The sequence below is a fragment of the Pangasianodon hypophthalmus genome, chromosome 3 (assembly GCF_027358585.1).
Source record: "Pangasianodon hypophthalmus isolate fPanHyp1 chromosome 3, fPanHyp1.pri, whole genome shotgun sequence".
Classification (NCBI taxonomy): Eukaryota; Metazoa; Chordata; class Actinopteri; order Siluriformes; family Pangasiidae; genus Pangasianodon; species Pangasianodon hypophthalmus.
The window spans coordinates 19,197,448-19,223,711 of NC_069712.1; the positions used below are offsets into that span (position 1 = coordinate 19,197,448).

Consider the following 26,264-nt stretch of genomic DNA (forward strand, 5'->3'; position numbering starts at 1 on the left):
TATATGGTTTAATTTTGAGGAATCATAGTAAGAAGACTGAGTTGAACTAAAGATAGGATGCCACACCAGTCAAAATACAAAGATGGATAAGGGGAGTAGTAGAACATTCAGTAACTCGGTATCTCAAACTAGCACAGACTCATGAGATAAATTACAATGACATTGAATACCCAGATCTCATTCCTTATCCAGGAGATTATGATTCCCTAAAGGAAGAGGATGATAAAATGTAAATAACGGATTTTAGAATTTTCTCTTCATATTTTACAATTCACATTTACACTTATATTATTATTATTATTATATTATTCATTTATGTTATTCATGTTTTGTGACAGTTGGAGCCTTAAAGCTGTAAGACACCAGGAATGTTTACTCATATTATCTTTTGTATTCATTTCTCTGTTATATTAGTTTCATTATTAGATTTGAACATATATGTCCAAATGGAAGAATATGGTATCTTATTTTGGTATCTTAAGTGAACTATATTTGTTCAAATGTCTATCATTATATTGGTACACATGTTTAGCAAGTAGTTTATGTTTAGCAACTTCACTGAGAAGTGTGTGTGTGTGTGTGTGTGTGTGTGAGTGTGAACTGGCTGTCGGCCTCAGATTCAGTGCCAGATATCTGTTTGGAAAACAACGTATTATTGGATGATGATAAAGACTATGGTGATGAAGAGTAACTTATTCCAAAGTCCTTTCTTAGTGCTCTGAGGTAAGGTTTGTATGGATAGGAAAGATTGGCTACCTAGGCTCGTGATTAAGTACTTTTGTGATTAATAAAATATTTACTTGACCATATTCAAGCCTTGGTAGTGATCATGCATTTACAGTTGAATTTCCACCACATTACATACAAGGATGGATATTTTAACACAACAAGTGAAAAATATTACACGTTACAGCAGATGAACATCCCCACAACCTTGATGAAGTATGTAGGTCTGGGTTGAATGTCGAGATGGTTAAATTGAATGTTTATAAACTGTGAACAAATGCATTTATGACATCCTGTGGGTTTAACACAGTTTACTTCCTCATTTATATAACGCCTATTTCTTTTGTGCATAATCCTCAGCTTGCTAAATTAGAGTGAGACACATGATAAGTAACATTAACAATCTGAAAAGATCTGAGCTCAGTAATGATGCTGAAATATCTCTTGGACAATGAATGGCAAATATATTTCAGCTGTACCATAAATAGTGTTTAGTTGGATTGTTATTTGTCCAATCAAGTCAACAAAACAAAATAAATAGACATTATTATACATAATGTGTAAAATTCCACATACACTGGATGGGTTGATTTTTAAGTGGTGGGATGTTGCTGCCTCACAGCTTACCTTGAGCATGAGGTAAGGAAACATGACAAATATGCAGATGTGTACATGCATGGGAGGCCAAGACATTTTACACTCCCCATGTAGTCACACACTTTTCTGCAGTTCATCAAAATAAAAAAAAAAGACTACTTAAAAGATTTATGTAAAATAATGTGCCTACTGTACTTTTTGTGTTTTAGGTCATTGTGCGATAATTGGAAGTCCTATTGTTAGAAGAAAACTAGGATGCTACGATAAGTTTAAGAAATGGTAGGTAGATGAGGGATAGTTGTAGTGTATTTTGTACATGAAATTAATGGTTGTGGCAAGCTGCATATTTTTGCAGAGATTGTGCAGTATGAAGAGTTTTGTAAAATGGTAGTAAACAACTACAGTCAGGTCCATAAATATTGGGACAGTGACACAGTTTTGGTAATTTTGCCATTGTACACCACCACAGTGGATTTGAAATGAAGCAGTCAAGATGTGACTTAAGCGTAGACTTTCAGCTTTAATTCAAGGGGTTTAACAAAAATATTGCATTAACCGTTTAGGAATTACAGCCATTTTTTACAGAGTTCCTCCATTTTCACAGGCTCAAAAGTAATGGGACAAACTAATATAATCATAAATATTAGTATTATTTTTATTACTTGGAGGTAAATCCTTTGCAGTCAATGACTACCTGAAGTCTGGACCCCATGGACATCACCAAATGCTGAGTTTCCTCTCTTGAGATGATTTGCCAGGTCTTTACTGCAGCCATCTTCAGTTGCTGCTTGTTTGTGGGTCATTCTGCCTTCAGATTTGTCTTCAGTAAGTGAAAAGCAGCTCAGTTGGGTTGAGGTCAGGTGACTGACTTGGCCATTTAAGAACATTTATTTTCCAAGCTCTTGGGCTGCTTTCACAGTATGTTTTGGGTTGTTATCCATCTGTACTGTGAAGTGCTGTCCTATCAGTTTTGCAGCATTTGACTGAATCTGAGCAGAAAGTATAGCTCTGTACACTTCAGAATTCATCCTGCTACTTCTATCAACAGTCACATTATCAATAAACCCCAGTGACCCAGTTCCATTGGCAGCCAAACATGCCCATACCATAACACTGCCTCCACATGTTTGACGGATGATGTGGTATGCTTTGGATCATGAGCCCTTCCTTTCCTTCTCCATACTTTTCTCTTCCCATCATTCTGGTACAAGTTAATCTTGCATCAGAACTGGTCAGGCTTTTTTTTAGAGGTTTTTTAGCAAAGTCTAATCTGGCCTTTGTGTTCTTGAGTGTTACCAGAGGTATGCATCTTGAGGTAAACCGTCTGTATTTACATTTATGAAGGTGGCTCTTGATTGTAGACTTTGACAATGATAGGCCTACCTCCTCCAGAGTGTTCCTGACTTGGCTAGATGTTGTGAAGGGGTTGTTCTTCAATAAGAAAAGAATTCTGCAATCATCCACTTTAGTTGTTTTCTGTGGTCTCCCAGGCCTTTTGGTGTTGCTGAGCTCACCAGTGCATTCCTTCTTTTTAAGAATGTACCAAATTGTTGATTTGGCCCTCCTAAAGTTTCTGCTATCTTTCTGATAGGTCTGTTTTGGTTTTTCAGCCTAATGATGGCCTCCTTCACTTGCATCAACACCTCTTTGGACGGCATATTGAGAGTTCCCATGAACAGCTACCAAATGCAAATTCAACACTTGGAATCACCTCCAGACCTTTTATCTCCTTAATTTATCATGATATAAGGAGGAAACAGGCCACAGCTGGCCATGAAACTGCTTATCAGTCAATTGTCCCATTACTTTTGAGCCTGTGAAAATGGAGGAACTCTGTAAAAAATGGTTGTAAATCCTAAACGGCTAATGCAGTATTTTTCTTGAAGCCATTGAATTAAAGCTGAAAGTCTACACTTTAGTCACATCTTGATTGCTTCATTTCAAATCCATTGTGGTGGTGTACAGAGGCAAAATTACCAAAACTGTGTCACTGTCCCAATATTTATGGACCTGACTGTATATTCAAAGAGAGGCACATCATTATGCACAAGATTATGTATATTCTCAAAGAACCTTGTCATCAGGGCACACAAAATGCAGTGCCTGAAGTCAGCATAATGAGTCATAACTAACCTCACCCTATCTGAGTGTGTGAGTATGGTCCAACTGAAAGTAAAATAGATAACAGGCAGAAGATTATAGTATTAAATTATAGTAGGCTAGGTCCATGATTATATTTAAACTGATCATCATGAACTTATGTCTTTTCAATCCCAGGGTTGGTCAGCATCCAAAAAGACAGAGGAATCAACATAGCTTTATATGTTAGTTGATGATGAACAGTGCTTGCAACCTCCTTCTACAGAAAAGAGTACATTTTATTGGTATACTTGACACATAGACCATATCCAGACCAAATGATGCTTTGCAGAAATAGAAATGTACATTTAATAACCACTGCATCAACAACCATTAAATTATAATTTTCACTGATCAATATTTGCCTGATGTGAAATTCCAAATCTTTAATTTCATATTTTAATCTTATACAGGTAAATTCCCTCATGATCACATGATTAATAACATTAAATCTCCTATCAGTCTCACAATACAAGTGCAACGGTAACAAGACAAACATTTCTCAGAGCAATTCTTCTGAGCACATTATAATGATTTCATTCATGGACATCTAATACAATAAATGAAACGTGGGACGTTTATGCTAATTTATGAAATTATAAATATAAGCATATTAACGATGAATGTTCAATTTACTCTATATACACAAGCTGTGAAAGCTAGTTAAACTTTCTTTTTAACCAAGATTAAACAGTCTTTCATCTTTCGTTCCATCAGACAGAGCAGCACCTGTAGGTAAAGGCATGTTTATCACATAAAAAACATTAATAAAAAAAAAAAAAACATTTAAAATCGTCTTAATGATAAAAAATGATAACTGAATCGTGTACAGATAATTCGCTGTTAGATAGCTGTTTCAGCTTAAGACTGCCATCAAGTGGATGCAAAAAAAAAAAAAAAAAAAAAAGCAAAGCATTGAACAGGATGCTAAAACATATGTTTTACTTAAATAAAATAATAACATTAAAACGAATCTCTCAAATATGCATGGACAATCTTAATTTATCACACTTTAATAGAAAAGGGGAATCTACTATCAGAGGCTCTCAGAAAGTAATCATCTGGCCTAAGACTTATGTGACCCATCACAAAGATCACACTTTTTCCCCATTCTGATGTTTGATATGAACAATAACTGAAGCTCTTGACCTGTATCTGCATGATTTTATACATTGTGATGCTGCCAGGTTATCTTGGCTGATTGGATAACTGCATAAATGAGCAGATGTACAGATGTTCCTATTAAAGTGGATGGAGAGTGTATGCCACTATTTAATGCAGTGTATGCTAATGAAAAATAAAGTACTAACTCTGTGTTGACAAGACAATCACAGTTCCCTTTCAGTCATGCTCGTGGTAGATTATAGCTTTCACATACCGACATATAATCAGTATTAAATGTACAGAGCAGCCAGGAAAAATATATGATTGTGTCACTAGTTTCCTCACACAAGACATAATACAATCTGAATGGTTAAGGTGGATTGTTCAGTGCAACCACTGTGACATTAGCAGATAATTTCCAGTGATCTGTGTTAAATGGTGTTCCCCTGATCCACATGTGAACATGGTGAGCAGTGCTCCTACAACACTCCCAGAAGCTGTGTGGACAACAATTTTGTTCCTGGTGTGGAAGTGAGGATACCTGCTCTAGTTCAAGTGCAGGACTTGCTTCATAAACTCATAAGTGGTGAAGGCAACGGCTTGCGATGGTACACAGCGGATGTAGTTGAGAGACAGGCCACGGTACAGTCCCTTTTTAATCCCGTACTGATTATACACGTGCTTAAGGGTCTTTGTAAGGGACCTAGGCAAAAAAAAAAAAAAAAGAGTATAACCACATATTAGAATTAGTAGAAACAACAATCTTTGATTGCCTCAATTAACACTAGTAAATTATTTACTACCACCTATACATATGATATAAAGGATAAACACTACTATCACCAAGATAGGGCACAACTATATTTAAAATCAGACAACAACTTACAGATATTTGTCGGCATCAGGGAGGGCTGCTCCCAGCTGCATTCTCCTCCGGGCAACATCCAGAGGATAGCTAAACAACACATATCAAGAGAGATTATTAAACTACAGGTTCAATAGTTTCAAGTATCAAGTGTATCCTTCACACATTTTCATACTTATTAAAATAGTATGTCCAGCTACCAAACAGAATTTTGGCCTCCATTTAAGGCCAGCAAATGAGTGACTCAGACAGAAATCTAAACATAGATCAGAACCGGGCCTCCCAGTGAGCAGAGCAGAACAGCTTAAAGTAACAACAAAAACAAAGGATTGGTTTGGAAGGAAAATGTTACTCATTCACTAAAACCACTACATCAAGATTATCCCATATATTCAACAATGGGTGCTTTAATAGAGCAGTTGTAATTAGTTTTTTACTTTTACTGTGTCATGTCCAAATTTAGGTTTAGGAGCCTGTAGCTGATCAGTTATTCCTCTGCAACCATGGCGAGCAGAAAAGCATCTCAGAATGCACAATATGTCAAAGGTTTCATGGTTTAGTCTTCTGAGATGCTTTTCTGCCACCAGATTATTGGCCAACAGGATAATTGCAAGAATGGGTAGGTGTTCCGAATAAAGTGGCCAGTCCGAAAACAATATTCCAATACTGTAATATCAAAAAAAAAAAAAAAAAAGAAAATCAAGAAAAAAAGAAAAAACAAATACTTAAAGTATGCCCTTGCAATCATGGTTTATAAATTTGATTTATTGCGGATCATGAAGCGTTAAAAGCCACTACATATTGATTTTCACTACATTTGTACACATGAATTTAAAAAGTCCTAGGTATAACTTACGATATGGTTTGAGCAATGGCCCCTGCTACTCCTCCACATAGCAGGTTAACATGTGTCTTCAGAACCAGGACATCAGGATTGTCCAGTGACGGCTTTCCCAGGAGCTCTGGGAAATGAGCCAGTCCCAGACTCTTCAGTGTTCCAAATGTAAAAAAAGAAAATCCTGGAGGAAATCAAAAATACAATACACACAATTCATATAGAGAAAAAGGATAGTATACAGCCGGGAACATCACATTTAAAGTTACAATGAGGCCCTGATTTATTAAAGTTTAACAACTTGACAACATTCGCAAAAACATTCAAGCTGATTTACTAATAGGGTCTATGTTGGAATGCGTCATTGACAAGAGCACGGTAGTATGTCTTTTGTGTGTTTGCATTAATAATTGAGCAAGACATTCAAAATTGTTTTATTGGCTATGCCCAATGCTTGAGCAATGGTTCTGATCAATTTTCCCTCTTTTCTCAGCTTCAAAATGGCTTGCTTTTCTCCCATAGACAGCTCTCTGGTCTTCATGGGGTTTATCCTTTTTAACAACAAATGCAGTCTTTACAGGTGAAACCCAGGGATCAAACCAAGAGTAGACATTTAGAGCTATTAAATGTTTAAACAATCAATCTAACAGAGCACATCAACAAGAAACACCTGTCAATCACATGTTCCAATATTTCTGATCATTTGAAAAATGGGTGGGTTCAAACAGAAGGTGTCATGTGCTAAATCGTTTAATACATCTAGATATAAATATCAGGAAATGAAAGCCAAAATTCTGATCTATCGTCTCATATTCATCTTTTGATCTCAAACCCAAATATCTTCAGTGTATATAAAACAAAATAATCGGCCTTGCAGTTCCAATACTTTGAGCAGAGACTGTATACCTTATGAACAGAACGCACTCTTTGTCTACACTACTTTTCGAAGCATCCCACTGACTTCAATCATGTTTTAGTTTCACTTTACTTTTCTGGGAACTCTCTGATATCTAAACTCACCCTAGCTATAGAGAACAATTAGTTATTTGCATGTTGTTAGGTCTCTTTGCATGTGACGTCATTTGTGCAAGGTTTTTGTATATCATTCACAACACACTCATTTACAGCATGTACAATTTACCCAACATACACCGAAATTAGTGCCTAAACCAGGGCCTAAGTTTTAATGAAATGACAACCAATTGAAAAAAGCTTAACCTGCATAGGGAGCCATGCCAATGATGGTTGGAATTAAACCACGGTAGAACCCAGGGATACCCCCCTCCTTTGAAAAGAAAGCACATTTTTTAAAGAAAAAAGGATATGACAAAACAATTCTCATTCAAACACCACCTTCCTCTTATACCTTCAGGTAGATGGTCTGGAAGGCGTTTCCTATGCCAGTGTAGCGATGCTCCCCGGTCACCTGAAACGCCAGACGAGCACGAATAACATCAAGAGGATAAGTGCAAATGACTGCCGTCATTCCTATAGAAGAAGTGCAAACACAGAGAAGCACACTCTGAGTCAGTTAATATCATTAATACACTCATTTATAACATCTAAAAACTAAGAAAAATATATTTTCTTATCTACACGGATGGCCAATATTACACACCTGCCATAGACCCAGCCATTAGCCGATGAACATGCCCAGATATACCAAGCTGTGTACTAAGGAACTACAAATACAAAATAAAATTAAACACACTAACACTGTTAAACAGACATTCTTATATAACTGTAGACCTTATACATACATATGAATAATGTGAAGTACCTTTTTATAGTTGTCAAAGGCCATAAATTGAATGGCCCCGTAGGGAAAGATCCTGACCATCATGGCCCCATTTCCTTTGTACAGCCCGAGGAAGCCCTCTTTTTTTGGTACAGCCCTGAGTGTAGCAAACACTCCTACAAAGTGCACAAGCATATACTGTATAGTTTGGTATCAGATTTAAGGTTTACCCTTAAAAGTATAATCCAAATAAATCTATTATCTTGCTCTTATTTGCAATAGGTATTACTTACCCAAGTGTTTGTAATGAGGATTATGAGCTTGTAGTAAAATTTTCACTCTGTCTAGAGGTGCAATAGTGGTCTTGGCACAGCATCCTGCTACACCTACATAAGTGGGAAAAAAAATGACACCCCATATTTAAATTATGGCTACTTAATCCTGTCACCTCACTGGCTCACAATGGCAGTCAAGGGCAAAATGAGCTTCTCTAAAGGTCGTATGAAGGAAACAGCTGCATAATTTGTCACTGTCAAAGCATGGCTCATCTTCTAGGCCAAAAACAAAGTCACTCTTAACCCAAATGCCTCAGTGAAACATTGCACAATCTAACTTTTACAAGTACAAACGATAAGCCAATGTGTCTATAAACGTGCAACCTTATCAGCCTTTGAAATATTCATAGATCACATAAACCTGAAATATGCTAAAGAGCCCTTTGCCAAACCACACTTTTTAGCATCTGCACCAATGCTCAGATCTTCCAGATGAGTGTGGCTGCCTGTGTGGGTGTTTTGATGATTCACATCAATCACACAATCCAGCAAACTGCAGTATTTCTATTTAATGCAATGCATGCAATGTCACATCAAAGGATTATCAGTATTGCAACTCATGTCGTAATCACAATGTGTAGAAACATAATTACACTAGACATTTTCTCCATGTTATAAAGCCTTATACAATAAGAGCTTACTATGTTGCACTCTATGTGTCACTGAATACACACACCTGCTTCTTTTGCATAAAATCCTGTACAGCTTGTTCAACCAGAAGATATATTGACCAACTTTACCTCCTGCTATAAAGGAGCGGAGGACGTAGTAGTAGTCCCTTTGCACAGTGTTCCCTCCTGCAATCTGAGACCGACCAGCGGAGGAGACAGACGCCTCGGTTGTCATGATTAGTGGATCAGCACTCAAGCACAGGCATGTCTTCAGCACAATCTAAAACATGAAACACCCCACATAAAAAAAAAAAAAAAAAAAAATTATATATATAATAATCATCATCATCATCATTATTGTTGCTGATGTTATTATTATTATTATAACACACTAACTGGATAACGCTGGTACAAACGGTACAAATTTTGACGCATCTCGGCACCACTAGAACTACAATATGTTTGTTTTATGACGGGTAATTATTATCAATCTTTACTTCTGAAAGAAATGACTAGAAATGATTTTTTTAGTGACTATGCACTACATCGTAGTTTTACGTCATTACCATAATGAACCACTGCACTGTCTGTATTGTAAACCTTATAAATAACCATAATATAATTAACTCTTACATCGTTACACTTACGTTTACTTATTGTAGTGATGTATGTTCTTATAAATTCATGTATATTCTCATAAAGGCATGTCATTATGAAGGTTATGCTATACATTACATTATCTAGATTACGAGTTCTCAAACTTTTTTATAGCCAATGGCCCATTTAGCTGTAAAATAAATCTCAGCACAGGTTTATATCATGACCATTTAAATAATGTGTACAGTGATAGTCTAGAGATTTTGTTCCTGAGCTATTCACTGACACACATTAGTCAACCTTCAAGTCAACATGATTTATAGGCTACTAGTTTTTCAGTTGTTTTGTTGAGGTTTGGATTAAACCCATTCAACTATTCCAGTCTATAATACGTCAGTAATAAATATAATAACTTTGATCATGCTGGGTTGTGATTTCCACCACTGTAACAAGATTAAAAAGTGACTGAGCTCCTGGATATGCTCCACTGACCTCTCTCTTTGGAAACCACTGATCTAGCTAACCAGATAGTGTCTAGCTAACTAACTGTCAACAGATCCGGTCAATAAAGCAAGGGATTAGTGCTGTGATCGGATCTTCGGTGTAATCTAGAATATTTTTGCTATTTTGCAGGCAGGAACCACGTGTTGTGTTAAAGCACAGAAAGCCCCCGGATATAAAACAAACCTACCCGTCAACAATGTCAACTGTCAGTCGAGGTTTTGGCTCCGTGTGTTTCCTCCGCGGACTTTGCGCCGGTCCCGTGTGATTCTGTGTGATCCTGTGTGATCCCGTGTGATCCTGTGTGATCGTCTACACACGCAGCAGTTCCGGATCACAGATGGTCTCCGTGAAATCTGCGTTACTGCATTTCCCTGCCAAATTTAATGATTAGCCAAATTAGCTAGCTCTTGAGTGACACTGCCAGATTGTGAATCTAGTGCAGTAATGTTAATGGGTTAAAATGTTTTCCATTGTAGACCGTATTGATCAGGTGCAGCCATCCTGATGACCGGGCTTTCCTCATAAGGCCAATTCAGGACATTAGGGACAAACTTCGCACGTGTCCCTTTCACTGGCTATCCGCCTCCGGTGCTCATTATAGGGTGCGTCTCAAATCGACTTCTAGTTCCTCAAACTAGGATCTAAGGATGGATTTGGTGGTAGTTTGTGGTTACTATATTCTGTCCTAACACAGACAAATCACCAAGACTTTGTAAATTGATTTACATATTAGAGCAGGGATCACGAAGTGCAGAACTTGGGATGTTACAAAATGCGATTCTGCATGTAATCTCAGTGTAAATGCTTGGGTTCTCTGCAGAAAGTATAGGGAGATAGTCTCCAATAAATACATATGATATGTTTACCTAATGTGTCTGATGAACTGATGAACAGATGGATTGTGTTCATAATATCAGTCTGTTTCGTCAGTATAAGGGGCCCCGTTAAAATTTTTATTTGTTTGTTTGTTTGGTCTATGGCTGCAAAAAGTTTAGGACCCGCTGTCTTAAGCTATTGGAGACCTAAAGCCATACCATAGAAAGTATGATATAGCTCTAGGATGACATTTACATTACGAAAACTTAGAACCTTTTCAATGCCGAAATACGAGTTGATTCCATATAGATAAAGACGCCGATTTGAGACAGACCCATTACGATCGTTTCTGTCGCATAAATATTACGTCATTGCTAAGCGGCAATGGAACGTCACTGTAGCTGAAAGTATGGTTTTAACTATTTTAGTTTAATGATTAACCTGCAATTTAATAATAAAATAGTAATATAGTTATTATTATTACAAATATTATATTGTATAATATTATATAATATTATTGTTTCAATATTATAACCAGTGTATACAACACAGCGAACAGTATAACTGGCCTATAAATAGCCTAACTAAGAATCTTACTTTATAATTCTATTTTAAATTGATAATAGCAGCAGACTTATTGGTCTTTACATTTCACTGCTCATGAAATCTTTGATATCAAATGTTTTATCATATTTTACCATATTATTGTCATGATTATTCTATATTATTATTTATAATTTAGGCTACTGCAATCTCTGTTATAATCTAACTGTTGGCTTACTGCTGTGTTTACATAATTCCTTCACAATTTAAACATTTAGCTTTTTATGGGTGTGTACAAAATGCTAGTGTTTGAAGGAGGGTTATTCATCCCAACAAGTCAAGGTCAAGGAAACCTAAAAGAATTTTATGCATCAGATACTGCAAAAAGGCATATGTTGCAATGACAAAGAACAACATCACCTTTTCATTCATTTAAGTTTATATACGGCCTTGTTGCATGTGTCATTGTGTTAAATGTGTTGATTTTGTTAAAGAGTCATGCTTTCAGTTTTCTGGCTTTGACCTCAACCTGCCTGTTGTGGACATTATATTGGGAATTCCCTTTGCTAACTGTATACTTGCAAATTTGTGTGCTGATACACAAAATCTTGAAAAATTTAGCATTTCTTTATTTGCAATCATTGAACTTTCATGAAAAACTATTACAGTGCATCTGATGTTGCACCTCAGGATACTTGATTATGTGTCAAATGTAAAATATAATGAGAGATATAAAAGTAGAAAATCTACTACATTCAATCTTAACATACCGTATGCTTTCCCATAACATTATTAACAAATATCTGAATAACACCAATGAAATTAATTCTAATACTACTAAAACATTAATAATGACAACAACAACAACAACAATAATAATAACAATTATTATTATTATTATTATTATTATTATTAACATTTTAGTAGAATTAGAATTCTTATTATTATTACCTAAAATGTAGTTAACTAGCATACTAATGGCATAAATACATTAAAGCCTTTACTTTCAGTCTATAATTTTGGTACTTTCAAAGTGACCACTAGATTTTGGTGCGTAACTGTGGGAATTTGTGCTCATTCAGCCACAAGAGCATTACTGAGTTAAGGCACTGACGTTGGGTGAGGAGGCCTGGGGTGCAGATCATGTTCCAGTTCATCCCAGAAGGTGTTCAGTGGAGTTGAGATCAGGAGTAGAGTTCGTCCACTCCAGGTTTGGCACATCATGTCTTCATGGAGCTCGCTTTGTGCACAGGGGCATTGTCATGCTGGAACAGGTTTGTGCCTCATAGTTGCAGTGAAGGGAAATTGTAACACTACAGCATACAACAACATCCTATACAGTTGTATGCTTCTGACTTTGTGGCTGCAGTTTAGTGAAAACCCACATGTAGTGTGAAGGTCTACACACAGTACTGTGCAAAAGTCTTGGGCACATGCAAAGAAATGCTGTAGAGCAAAGATGCCTTCAAAAATAATGAAACTAAATGTTTCTACATTAAAAAAAATACCATAAAGAGCAGTAAACAGTAATAAATGAAACAAAGTCACTATTTGGTGTGATGATCCTTCGCTTTAAAAAAAAATAGTAGTCTCAGGTACAATGTGTGCAGTTTTATAAGGAAATTAGCTGTAAGTTTTTCTGAGCGTCTTACAGAAGCAGCCACAGTTCTTCTGGAGACTTTGACTGTCACACTCGCTTCTTATTTTTGCAGCAAAACTCAGCAGCCTTCATTATGTTTTTTTGTCTGAAAAGTGTCTCTTATGTAATATGCTGCTTTCTTTACTGACATACAAACATTACTTTTGTGCTGGAAAACTAATGTTTGGAAATTTAAAATGTTTTTGTACTGAATCAATAATGTAGAAGTCATAAAATAAAAATCTATAACAAAATTTGTACTAAAAAATAAACTAGGGTGCCTAAGACTTTTGCACAGTACTGTAATTCTGTACATATAGTGTATGTTGTTGTGAAGGACACCTTGCTTATGGTTATGATGTGTGTCTTGACATTTACATGGCACACATGATGAGTGCAGAGGCGGTGTGGAGAGCAGAAGGGGTTCAGAGAGTGAAAGTCCACTGAGCGTTTTGTCTGAGGCCGGAGGGAGTGGAGCTGCACTACACGCTCACGTAGAAGTGCGCTTTAACACGGTGTTTTACACCGAGACAGCATGGCAGTGTTATGAGTAAGTTTCTAGTAGACTTATCGATGAGTTTATAGTAACTCGACCGACTTAGCCAGTTCGCTAAGTGAAAATGCTGAAGGACCAGGCGTCTTTTCCAGGAGTGGAGTATTATTAGCAGGTCAGACGCTGCAACTGTCTCTCCGGTATGTAAAGTATTTAAACTGGCTTTAAAGTGTACGCGCTACTGTAACACCACCACAGAATTAGCCGCTGATTATGAGTATTGGGTCCTTTTTCTCTAATTTTGTATAGAGAGTGGATTTCAGACGGTTTAAAGCGAGAATAAGTGACGCTGAGGCGGGCTTTGTAGCACCAGGAACGGATAAGCAAGTGGCTAAGTGGCTAAGGCTAGTTTAGCCAAGTTAGTAAATGTTCATCTGGACTAGCTAAGTCTACTTTAATAACTTGTCAGCGTTTGCGAAGGATTGGAAACACACAAGGACTTTATACAAAGTATAATACTAATAAATGTAAATGATTCCAAATATAATATTGAAAAGTTTTCGGAAATGAGTAAAGATAACTTTAAGGACTGTGCATTCTGGCACACTAGGGCGTTAGCTTTGGTTAAAGCAGCATTGCTGATATGCTGTTTTGCTTTAAACAACAACAACAATAACGGATTTTTAGATTGAATTTCTTCCACACTTAGGCTACATTTTATAAATGTTGCTGTGTTACATTGTAACTAACAGACTAAGGAACTTCACACACCATTTATTACACTAACACTTCAGTGCACCACATAATGGCCACTAACTCCAGTGTAAGGCATGTTAAAGTAATAATAATAAAGCAAAATTACACAATAATAAAATCAATCCATCATTTAACACCTTCAAAGTCCAGGCTTGCCAGCAGGTCCATCTTCTATTCTTGACTCCTGTAACTACAGTACCTTATTTACATTAGTTTCACTGTAATTACTTATCATTTATTACAACTATTTACTTATCATAGTTACTGAGTAGCACGCTTTAAGATAAATAACTGAATAACAAGTATAATAACAAGATATTAGATGAGATAAGAGATTATTAGGATGAGATCATGATATATTTATGTTTTCCACAGACATGCCCAGGTTTTATTGGACTGGACGCTAAATAAGGATGATCAAATTCCATATTTGAAAGATCTTCAAGCTAAAAATTATCTTAACTCCATTTCCCATGTGTGCTGACTCATCTTTTAACCCCCTCACTCTCATGAAGCTTAGCTATGCCTCATACTGTCAAACGACCAAAGAAAGTACACCCCCCAATAAAACAAAATGTTCGAAAGTTGAAATCATTTACTGATAAAAGACGAGTGGTGAATTCAGTCAATCCCAGGGGGCCAACAACGCGTACACGGCAACCAGTAACCAGACAGCCCAAAGCAAAGAATCAAGCAACCAGGGTGGTCCAGGGAAGTGCCATCAGCAAGGTCACCAAGAAAGCAGTCCCAGGAAGAGCAAGCAAGACCAATAATACATTTAACATTACAGGATCTGTCAGGTGCACACGTAGCTCTCAGACCCAACATGGCCTGTTTGCAGACCTCGCTGGCAGGAGGAGGTCCTTTCGAGGCAGTCAGTTGTCCCAGATTGTCCTGCAGGAAGTGAAGTCTCACAGGAGGGTGGTCACAAAAAAGCCCAACAAAGGCCACGAGACCAGGGAACAGGAGACTATGAAAAACCCAGAACTTTGTGACCCCAAAAGTGATGTCCAACAAAACAAGGCACTTGATCCCGACAGAGAGCATCCCCCCTTTAACCCAGGCTCTGAAGAAACAACAGTCGAGGAGGACAGAGAATCACTTGTTCTCAATGCTGCTAAGGTGGAGGAGGAGAAGGCAGAGGTCACCTCTGAAATGGTAGAAAGCGAAAACAACCCTGGGCCCATTCAGAACACTGCCAAACCAAGCATTGAGTTCAGTGATTTGCTTGTGAACTCGTGTGACTCAACTGTTAAAGTGGACTTTGTTTGTACACTTAATACCTCAGACCTGACAATATCCACGCTTTCACAGTCACATGATACTGATCCTCAAATAACTCCAAAAGGCTCTTCTCAGCCAGATGTGTTTGTGGTGCCCCCTGTAAATGAATTACTTAAAGAATCAGCAGCACTTCAGCACACTCCAGACCCTACCCAGGTGGCGGACAGTGAGCATCAGTGCACCTTAGACCCGAAAGCCAAAGACGTGAATGACGTGGATGTGAAAACCAAAGATGCAAATGACAATGATGATGAGTTGTACAACAAGAACGAAGGAGCGCTGTCACTCCTCTCATTGAGCGCAGGCTTTTACTGCAGCTCTCTGTCCGGCCTGGACTGTGAGTCACAAACACCAACATGTTTCCTAAATAAACTGTTGAGCAGCTCAGAGAGCACCCAATCCTCTTTTGACACTGAGTCAGAGGCTGGAGGTTCAGGACTGGCTCCAGGACCTGGGGAAGCAGGTGCTTCTTCCCTCCTGGAGGCAGAATTACACCAGCATTTCCCCCAAGTTCAGGAGAGAAAGAAGAGGAGGAGATGTGGGGCATGTGTGCCTTGTCTTCGCAAGATCAACTGTGGACAGTGCAGCTGCTGCTTAAACCGAAAGACTGGCCATCAGATCTGTAAGCTCAGGAAATGTGTGGAGCTGAAAAAAAGGCCCTCTCTGATCTCTGCTGGAGAGGTAGGCCACTTGACTTCATTCATTTGTTTCTGTTCCTCAGTGCTCACCATAGTTAAAGTGAAACTCTGTAGTTCGTGACAATAGCAGTTCATAGCGTAGCACAGATCATAAAGTATTTTCTCCATATACAGATGTTTTTTCATGCTCTTTAGCTCTCTGGATTTGTCAGTTCAACACGCAAGAGAGATGTTAATGTGAAAAGCAAAACTCTGGAAAATGACTCACATGGGCTTTAACAGAGTGTTGGGCACATTTATTAATCTTAGAACAGCTTAAGAATGCCAGCTGTCACATTCTGTGTTTTACACGGCTGCTTCCCCTGCTGTGACATGAATGGGAGTAGCCAACCACGAGTCGCTGTCAGCTCAGCACGTGGTGTGAGTGTCTGTTTGTGTGTGTTAGGGAATGATAGGCTTCCGTACGCTAAACTGCCACGATGACGTGTCTCCTTCCTTAGCCCAGAAAGCTGTAGCATGTTTTTAGCTGAAGTGTCACGCTGTGCTGAAATTCAGTGCTGTTCAGAGCATGTCATGTCACGCATTCGCACTGACAAAGTTGCCAAAAGGCAAATGTGAGAATGTTTACTCCCTTTCTTCAGTCGAGGGCCGTCTAGAAAATTGAGGTACAGAGTTCAGGACAGAATTGCAGTAAATAGAAACCTGGAAACTCTGTTGCTCTTGTCACTCCTGTCAGCATGAATGTTTATACATTTTCATATACATTGCACATTTGCTGCTGAAATGCAGTGGGAATCGATTTTAAATGAACTATGTATTATATAAATATCGTTGTCATAATCTAATGGAAACATTCAGGTCTTTAGTAATACAAAGGAATGTGCTGGTGTCTGCCTAATAGCACAACTTTTGCAGTGACATATTTAGTCCTTTTGAGATATTAATGCCACGTTATCAAAAACACACAAACAAACATACTGGAACATACTGGAATATGTATTACTTCATTGCAACAAATGTCTTACATGTAAATCTTGGTGAGGTTCTTAGTTTTACCTACACGAGTCATGTACATGAATTCTTTATATCATTAAATAGGTTGATCAACGATTAGCAGGCTTCCACTGCAGCTTATGCCTAGCTTAACTTCTCATACTAAAAGCTTTAACTGCTTCATAGACCCAGAAGGATAGAGGAAGCTGTTCACTGTCTCATATTCTGGATGTCAGAATAAAACATGGAAAATTTTGGTAAAAGCATAGTTGTTTCAGGAAAGTTGCATGAGGCCATCAAGTATCTGGGCACCATAAAGTTGTAGTAACGCACAATGGATATATTCAAAGATAAAGAAAAAACTTAATAAATGTGTAAACCCTATTTTTTCTCATATTGTGCAGTGGTTCGTTGTCATGAAAAACAATGTTTGTATGTGTGGGAGGAGTGTGAGTTAGAGCGACAATCCTGTGATTAAATTTGGTGATTTGATCCGCAAGATTGGTGTTAGAGCCAGCATAATTACTTTCATTATATACTATTATTACAATCAAGACAAAGCTAAACACATCATGGCTTTTGTCTTGACAATTCTTGTGCAAGACTGAACAGCATGTTGACTGTGCTAAAACACATCAGATTTTCAGGGTTGTGTGAAGTAATGTAAAGTCAGCATCATAAACAGTTTCAACTACTGGCTAGCTGAGAGTCAGACATTTTATACTGGGCGGTAATATAAAAGGCGCATCTTAGACTTAGTGCATAATAACGCAAATAATTTAGATTTTTTTTTTTCTTATTTCTTTTGCATTTCCATGCACACTAAAACAGTATTTTCAACCACTAAAAACACATCTTTTCAAATCTCCGAAGTGGCACAGCACAAAAGTGTTTGCCCTGTTGTTGGGAGATCGCAAGTTCAAATCCTGTCAATGCCACAGCCATTTGTGGCCAGAATTCAGGAGCAAAATTGCCCATGTGTTTTGGTTTGGGAGGGATGGCATTATACTTTCTTGCTCGTCAAGCAGAGCGACACTAGCTGATTGTCGGTGTCTCTGAGCTCATGTATACAGAAGAGGGCAGTGCTCTCCTCAGATTGTGTTACGCTCTGACACAGCAGTTCAAAAAGATGTGGAGGTTGGCTTCACATATCTCATTGTTGTGTGATAGGGGACATCACCTCTTTTCCGCATCTCTTCAAATATGCTATCCAAAAATTTAAGGATAAATCTACAGCTGGATTGCTATTACAATTGCTATTGCACAATATGGAGCAAAATAGCTTAGTTGAAATTATATTGCAGCATATAGCATTCTTGATTATGCCATGCAATAAACAAACAGGTAGGTGATGTGTCAGCTAAACTGTATATTTATGCTGTACTATACTGTATGGTATACCTGACCATCACACCCCTGTGCTTTTTGAACATGAACATTCATTCATTCATTTTAAGTAAACTTTTTTATCCTGGTCAGGATCTCAGTTGATCTTTAGCCTATCTTGGAAATACTGGATGCATGGTGTGAATACACACAGGAAGGGACACCAGTCCATCGGATGGCACCATGCACACACACATTTGCTATATCAGTTCACATTTTCTATATCCTAGTTTTTTACTGGCTTAAAGGCCAGTACTTGATTTAAAGGGGATAGTCTAGACACAGCAGGAGAACTCCTGGTGCTTTTAATAATATGAATGGGAATGTCAGTACCTTTGCAGTAAAACTTTTACTGTAGATTTTCTCTGTGGAAAATTAACCTATTCTTTAAAGTTATTTACTTGGACTTCTGTTGCCAACTGAGTACAACCCAGCGTATGCAGTGCCAAAGGGAAAACCCACACTGCAGCAGTAACCGCAATGCTTATGGGGATTCCTTGCGAAGACCGAGCGAATGCTTAGTAGCAGCAGCGAGGCTACACTGGCACATAATTCATGCAGCAAACATGTCCATAATATTCAGAGACTTTTACAGCCAAGTAAGATGAATATGGCAAACGAGAGGGTGCATTGATTTATTCGTTCTACATTGTGCAACATGCCAACCATCCAAAAGATGACAGCGGCTCTTGACGCTAAACTATTTTCTGCTTTTCATAAAATGTCTTTCTTATTTCACTTGTTTACTGAGACTGCATTGCTGACTTGCTACCACTGAGCTAAAATGCCATGTGTAACTTGTAATAGCTATAATTCAGTACTTGCCATACCATCACCTACAATTTTGTCATGTAGTCATAATAAACACAGCATGTGTGTTTGTTCCCACTGTATGTATTCTAAAAACTTGTTTTCTTTTGTCCAAATGACTAAAGAAAACTGTGCTCATAGTCAAATGCAACATTAAATCTTGGAGATTTAGCATTTATTAATTTCCAATTCACCAGCTCTGTGATTATGTGGCATTTGTTTTTCATTCTGTGGGTTTTTCGAGTAATAGGAGGAAAATTCTGGTCAGCGGGTACTGCAGCGAGCCAACTCGGCCAGTCTGGCTATACACTGTTAGCTCCCTTACGACTTTATGTAGTGTTTTAGTGTGCCACAGTGACAGAGCTACTGTAGTTTGCATTGTAAATGTAGCAGGGCTTTGCTTGGCCGTGTAGGGAGAGGAGGGAAATCAGGTGAAGTCAAAAGGTGAGAGGGCCAGTGAATAAATCAGGTCTGGTTACAGTCTCTCATCAGAGCTAATGTGTCATACTGGATACATAATTGCAGAATATATTATTCATTAGTCTCAGGCTTAGAGACTTCTAAAACAGAATGAATGTCACTAGTATGTCACAATAAACCTAATACATGGTTCTGATCTATCACAACTCATTATTAGCAATGAGCAAAAATGGGCAGCATATATTTTTATATATATTTCTATATACACCTGCTCATTCATGCTGTTCTGTAATCAGCCAATTATTATATTTATGGCAGCTGCACAATGCACAAAATAATGCAGATAGAGGTTCAGAGCTTCAGTGAATGATCCCCATCAGAACGGGGGAAAAAATCTGATCTCAGTGACCCTGGCATGGTTGTTAGTGCTAGGCAGGCTAGTTTGAGTATTTCAGAAACTACCTTGAGGTGGATGGCCTACAACAGCAGAAGAACATGTCGGGTTCCACTCCAGTCTGCCAAGCACAGGAATCTGAAGCTACAGTGGGCACAGACTCACCCAGACTAGTGGAAGATAAGCAAAACTGGTCTTTTACCAATCTTCAGTTGTCTAATTTCAGTGAGTGCCATCAACTGCATACTGTAACTTTATTTAATTTCAAGTTTCTTGCCTTCACTTCTTTCCTGGCACCATTTGGTAAATGTCAGAAATGTCCTATAATGTCGACAATCTCAGGTCATAGACATATTAGTTGGATGTCATGAAGTTGGGAGGATCTCCACTATGCTGTGATGCAGAAGATGATGTTATTTCACTTCACATGTAGTTTTCGGGCTCCCACCCTCCAGTTCCATAACCATAAAACAAGGTTTTCCATTTGAATTTAGAACATTTCTGCATTTACACTATAGCCATGCTCTAGTTGATGGTAGGCTAAAATTCCAAGACTGTATGCACTTACACTGCTATGCTTACACTGACAAAAATCACATGTAGAGGATTGTAAATAGTCAGGTTAGTAGCAAGCTGCCTGTCTTGGAGGTGTTTGTGTCTTATTAAAGTTCACTGCAGTTTTTCATAATCAGTTACATTTCTTCGAGTGAACATGGTCCTGTGCATTCAACAGTCTAAGTTCAAGCTTGTGTGTAATAGTGTGTCAAACCAACATACAAATACCCTGGTGCACTGTTGATAACCAAAACACACACACACACATTTGTCTTACTATCCTTGTCAGGTCCTTCCATTGACATAATTATGCAGCTAATTAATGCTGTGACTACACCTAAATTTAGCCCTACCTTTAACCTTAGTAACCAAAAAGAAACCTTTTAGGCTCATCTGGTTTTTTAAATAAAAGTTGGGATTTTTTGTAAAACAAGCAGTTCTTCTCATTGGGACCACCCAACATCAAAACTGTTAGATATTCCTATCCTTGTGGTGACATTTAGGCCCCACTAAGATGCCCATGAAGAAAAGCATGCCCATGCATGTACACACACACACACACACACACTGCTGTTGAACTCATTCAACCCTTTATGGCACTGCTATAGTTCAGGCATGGAAGGAAGTCTTGTATAAAGTAAGCTTGTGGGAGCCTCCACCCTGCCACTACAGCACATGGAAATTCCTGACTCTCAGGACTATGATACTGTGTTTGTGTTTACAGCTTGTTTTGTTTAGGACATATAATGGATGAGTATGATTTTTTTTTAAATATGCTTAAAGTTAAATGTGACAGATTTCACAAGAAACACAAAAACTGAAAAAGATAGTGTGGGTTGCTCATACTGTGAGTGTGTGTCAGACTGTGAGGTGTGGGCATGGCCACTAGGAGGCTGAGATGCCAGAAAGGATTCGTGAGAATCGTGAAGCATGAAAATGTGAGGAGGCAGCACTCACTGGCAAAACTACTGTAACATCTTTTCTCCTGTCTGCCTACCACTGCTTTTACCAACCTCCACACCCGGTATTTACCCACATATGAAAACACCAACCACATTACAGTATGTTCTGTAGTGGATATCACAACACTGTGAATCATTTTATACCTATGAATGCTGTAATGATTGTAGCTAAAGGTATTCTTTCTGGGTCCAAGTTATCTAGACATTTGAATATCTACACAGTTGTGCATAAAAACTGGAATCCAAGTCCCGTGTAGAGCAGTGAAAAAAAAAAAAAAATAGGAGCATTTGGAAAGGCTTTTCACAATGTGGGATCTGCAAAAATTGTTTGAAATATGGTTAATAGGATATAGTGCCTAGTACTCCACCCTGACACACACAGAGAGGGAGAGAGAGAGAGAGAGAGAGAGAGAGAGAGAGAGAAATATGGTCTATGTTTTCAATTCAAAATGGCCTATTTTACATTTTACCAACACTAAAAATGACTTTCCTTACTATATGTGTTTGGCTCCATTTCTCCAACAGATATTTTAAAGACCTTATGTTTAAAAGTCATTTATATTACCAACATGATGCCTTGGGGTATTTTCTCCCTGGAGTATAAGGTGAAACAAAAATGTTTGCAGATGTGAACCAAAAAAGGTATGAAAGGCTATATCTCATCTGTATGTTCTCTATCTTATATTCCTAGTCCCACCTTCCACTATGAAAAATGTATGCATCAGATATTGTTCCCAATAAAGTGCTCAGTGAGTGTATATGCAAAATCTTCCCTTAATCTACCAGCACATCTATCTCGTGTTCTAAATTTCAACTTTATATTGTACGAAACTCTTAAACTCTTGGTCTGGTCTCACTTTATATTAGGCGTCCCTGGTGATTTTAGTTACGTATACACTGCTATATGCAGCTATAATGTCACTACTGAGGATGTGTGCACATATACAGATGGATCACAGCACTACATCTTATGCAAATACCCATGTGTATCAACTTCAATTTTGGCTCATGTGCATACTCAAGTCTATCCTGGCAGTTGTAACAGGACATCAGGTTTCTCTCAAGTGTGTTAGGTTGAGGAAAATTACATTTGTATGGTTTCTGCTGTATCTGCTTGTTTTCCAGTAACATTTTCGTTCTGATTGGGACAATAGCTATAGTCCTTCATTCTTAACGGGTCCTTCAAAACCATCATTTTCGAAGGGCATAACTGATAGATCCTTTCTCTGTCCTGAGATTTTTTGCACCGGCGAGTTAACGTAGGTCAAGTTTAAATATGAACATTCCATTTAGGAATAATAAACTACAACTAAAAGGAATAAACAGATAAAAGTAGCTCTTTTAAGTAGGGTTTACAGCTTATGGGGGGGAAAAATAGCTTTGAAAGTGTGTGTTCCAAATGGCTGTTACTTTTAACCTTTACAAATAATTCTCACTGCAAAGGGTGTAGCCTTCTTAGGGAGTAGGGCATAGTCATGATAATCCCAGAATGCCAATAGCACCTAGCATCTGCATACTAACTACACAGGAACTGTCCATTTATTTGAAAGTGTAACTTTTTAGAGTGACATTTCCTGTATAGTTAGTATGTAAGGACTCAAATTACAGACTGGTGTTAACCTTTTTGATTCTGTTGGGTTAGCATGTTACAACACGATTATGGTACAGGGATTATATAAAACTTAGAAAATGTCAAGATACACAAGCCAGAACTGAAATTGATGCACATGTTTATTTACATAAGATATACTGCTGTAATCCATCTGTGTCAGTGTACACACCGTCAGTATTTACATTATAGCTACCTGTATTGTTCATGTGTAACTACACAGGTATTAGGACACTTAGTTTGAAGTAGAACCTTTGGTGTTCCTGTGTCACTCCACACACATACACACATAAAACACAGAGCCATACACTCTCTACATTCCCACCACTCAGGGAACCCGTGGGCTGGATGACTGGGGTCTGTTTCCGTCATCCGTGATAATAAAAGCTGCAGGCAGAGACAGAGTCTCAGTCCAGTGCCACTCACAGGCTCCACACTCTGCCCTTCAGAAGACAATGGTTGGTGATGTCCTTATCAAGGGATTCATTGATCTTTCAATCATGTAGGATTTTTGGGCAATCAGCCTGATTCAAAAGAAAAATTCAAGTGAAACAAAACAAGAAACTAATTAGACTGCAGATTGGAAAAATAATGACTTTGTTACTTAAAAGGTGTCTTAAATTTGAGTGATGGAAATGTAACATGTTTCTTCTTTCTTCATGTTAGAAGGTTTTCAGGCCTATTAAGTTAATCATATTGACTTGGCTTGCTGTTCCTGCTGTGTGGGGTCTTATTCATTGCGTGGGCTCATACATGGAGTCATTCTTTCCAAATCTGTCACCATTAATGCAAGTGTTGGAACTTTCCACCATTTCTACATCCCACTAGCACCTGAATATGTTGAGATAGGGCATGGTGTAGAGGGATGGGGCAAGCACCTCCAACCATCTAACTCATTAATTAGTTGTTAGTAAGGGACGGTTTGCCAACACGCTGAAAAGAGCATGATTAATGCTGGCACTGCTTGTGACTAATGACAGTTGGTCAGCTTGTTAAAGCTCGGCATATGGGACATTTTAAGAGTAAGCCAATAGGAGAGAGAGGTGGAAGAGATGCACCATCATCATCAAAATGATCTAATGCTTCCCTTGATATGTATAACATGTTCAGTGCAGTGACATGACAAATGTTTGGGCATTTGTTTTTATACCAGTGACACAGGGGAATATACTGTGTATATTTAAAAAAAAAAAGAAAGAAAGGAAAAAAAAAAGCCAACTTCAGCATGGATTCTACAAGAAAGCTTGTTGGGCAAACATTAACCTTTTGTGCAGTAAAGTGAGGATTAAAGTGAGAATTTTCTGAAACAGGGTTTATTTAAAAGCAGATAAAGCAAGAGCTTTCACAAGTGGGCACATCCAGCACATGCAAAAGATCATTATTCAACCACATTAATTTTAGCATTATTACTCACAAATAGCATCAGCTGGGTTTTCTGCAGTCAGAGATTACCTCATCAGGTTCACGCTGCAGTCTTCCTATCCGAGAGGATCTCACGAGCTCTATTATTCGGCAGCTGTGGCGTGAAGACCGCGTCTTTCTGAAGGCTGCTGATTCACTGCACGACCCAGAGCTCTGCTAACGACCGCACTCGTCATCGCTGAACGCACGATGACAATAGCTGGGGTGAGGGAGGGTGAGGGGGACACATGCTCGCAGATCATGAGAGAATACAAAGTTTCAGGAAAGTAGAAGCAAAGTTTAAATAGAGTGGGTTTACTTAAATGTGTGTGAAGTGTATCATATATAGACAACAGACCTTATAAGAAGTACAACCTTGTCTGACTAGTTCAGATGATAAAACCTGTCACTCCACCTTGACTCAATGTCATTTCACAACAATTCAGCATGTGATCAAGCAAGAAAGCCAATCTGTCTCCACACCTTATATGCCAGGTACGCTCTGATTTCCTAATGTAATCATGCATTTAAAGGAGTGCACAGGTCTTATAGAATGCATTATAAACTCTCATTTTTATGTTATGCATTCGCCTGTGATGATAAGACTAAGTGTGTGCACTACAATAGACTAACTAAGAACTAAGGAGTTGCGTTTATATTGTTTGCTGTATTAATGTAACAGTTAAACAGTTAAACGTGTTTCCTTGTGGTTGTGTGTAAATCTGAATGTGCTGATGGGTGTAAATGGCATTGTGTATGTAAGACAAGTTTGACAGTGGAAAGGATGGAAAGAGGACTCAGAACAGCGAAATACACCTCTCATGGGAGAGAGAACAGATGTGACCTCTGAGGTGCCTTATATATTTGTGCCCTGAGAGAGTATTAGTTATTACTTATAGAATAAAGTCTCTTTTTTTGCAATTCCATGTAGATATGTAACTAATTAATGATAACAAGTGCAGATAAATCTATGTATGTGGTTTACATGTATATTTTAGCAATGTAGAACAACCTGTTCCCATTCGAAAGCATAGCTCCCCTTGCTGCTTTCCGCTCCAGTCCAGCACTGCAGTTGTCCACCCCACAGCTTGTCTCTTGCCCTCATGCATACTTGTAGAGTAAGTGCCCACATAGGGGATCCTTTGTTTAGGAGGGTCTAGGCATGGCCGATGATTTACAAGCTGCTAAAGTCTCCACGCGATTGGCTGCCTGTGCTGTGTGTGCGTCGGTCAGAGGCATGCGTCAGGCGTCTGCGGCAGTGTGTAGCTGTTTCGCTCTGTGCTGATCATGCAAACCTGGGCAGCTCACTTCTCATCGACCACTACAGCCACTTATTCTTCTAAATCCAAGGGAGGCAAGATGGCTACCTTTTAGGATTATGTTGCCTAAAATCGAGGGCTTGCCCCTGAGGAGCGACAAGGTATACCACTGGCTTTTTTACAGCTATTGTCTCAAGGAGACAGAGGTGTTATGACTGTGGGTCTGCTCATTTGCTTTGTGTATCTGACTGTGTT

General features: G+C 38.3%; 2 protein-coding genes across 6 annotated transcripts in view; one reads left to right on the forward strand and one right to left on the reverse strand.

Moving 5' to 3' along the window:
- Nucleotides 1-3,680: 3,680 nt before the first annotated feature.
- On the reverse strand, nucleotides 3,681-10,653 carry slc25a16 (solute carrier family 25 member 16). Of its 2 annotated transcripts, XM_026932472.3 has the most exons (11): nucleotides 10,239-10,653; nucleotides 9,080-9,230; nucleotides 8,298-8,390; nucleotides 8,047-8,180; nucleotides 7,885-7,948; nucleotides 7,633-7,754; nucleotides 7,485-7,551; nucleotides 6,288-6,450; nucleotides 5,453-5,521; nucleotides 5,108-5,269; nucleotides 3,681-4,191 (listed from the first exon to the last, which is right to left on the reverse strand). In XM_026932472.3, the coding sequence occupies exons 2-10, from the start codon at nucleotides 9,183-9,185 to the stop codon at nucleotides 5,113-5,115; spliced, it is 975 nt and encodes a 324-aa protein (XP_026788273.1). In that variant the 5' UTR covers nucleotides 9,186-9,230; nucleotides 10,239-10,653; the 3' UTR covers nucleotides 3,681-4,191; nucleotides 5,108-5,112. The 2 variants fall into 2 exon arrangements, with proteins under 2 accessions (XP_026788273.1, XP_053088433.1); XM_053232458.1 differs by having other exon boundaries at nucleotides 3,681-5,269; nucleotides 10,239-10,652.
- A 591-nt stretch (nucleotides 10,654-11,244) lies between these two features.
- tet1 (tet methylcytosine dioxygenase 1) overlaps nucleotides 11,245-26,264 on the forward strand; it is a 31,375-nt gene continuing 16,355 nt past the window's right edge. The window contains exons 1-2 of one of the 4 annotated variants that reach the window (XM_026935928.3): nucleotides 11,245-11,274; nucleotides 14,674-16,263. In XM_026935928.3, coding sequence (XP_026791729.3) covers nucleotides 14,821-16,263 — 1,443 coding nt within the window. In that variant the 5' untranslated portion in view covers nucleotides 11,245-11,274; nucleotides 14,674-14,820. Of the gene's footprint in view, nucleotides 11,275-11,357; nucleotides 13,743-14,673; nucleotides 16,264-18,365; nucleotides 26,171-26,264 lie in introns of those variants that run through there. The other 3 variants (XM_026935913.3, XM_034302756.2, XM_053232457.1) reach the window with 3 other exon arrangements.

Bases quoted from the DNA above. Each gene is read 5' to 3' on its own strand.
- slc25a16 (XM_026932472.3), bottom strand. From the start codon at position 9,185: ATGACAACCGAGGCGTCTGTCTCCTCCGCTGGTCGGTCTCAGATTGCA. The intron at 7,552-7,632 runs GTATAAGAGGAA...TTCTTTTCAAAG, and splicing joins TCCAGACCATCTACCTGAAG to GAGGGGGGTATCCCTGGGTT. The intron at 5,270-5,452 runs GTAAGTTGTTGT...TTTTTTGCCTAG, and splicing joins CCTGATGCCGACAAATATCT to GTCCCTTACAAAGACCCTTA.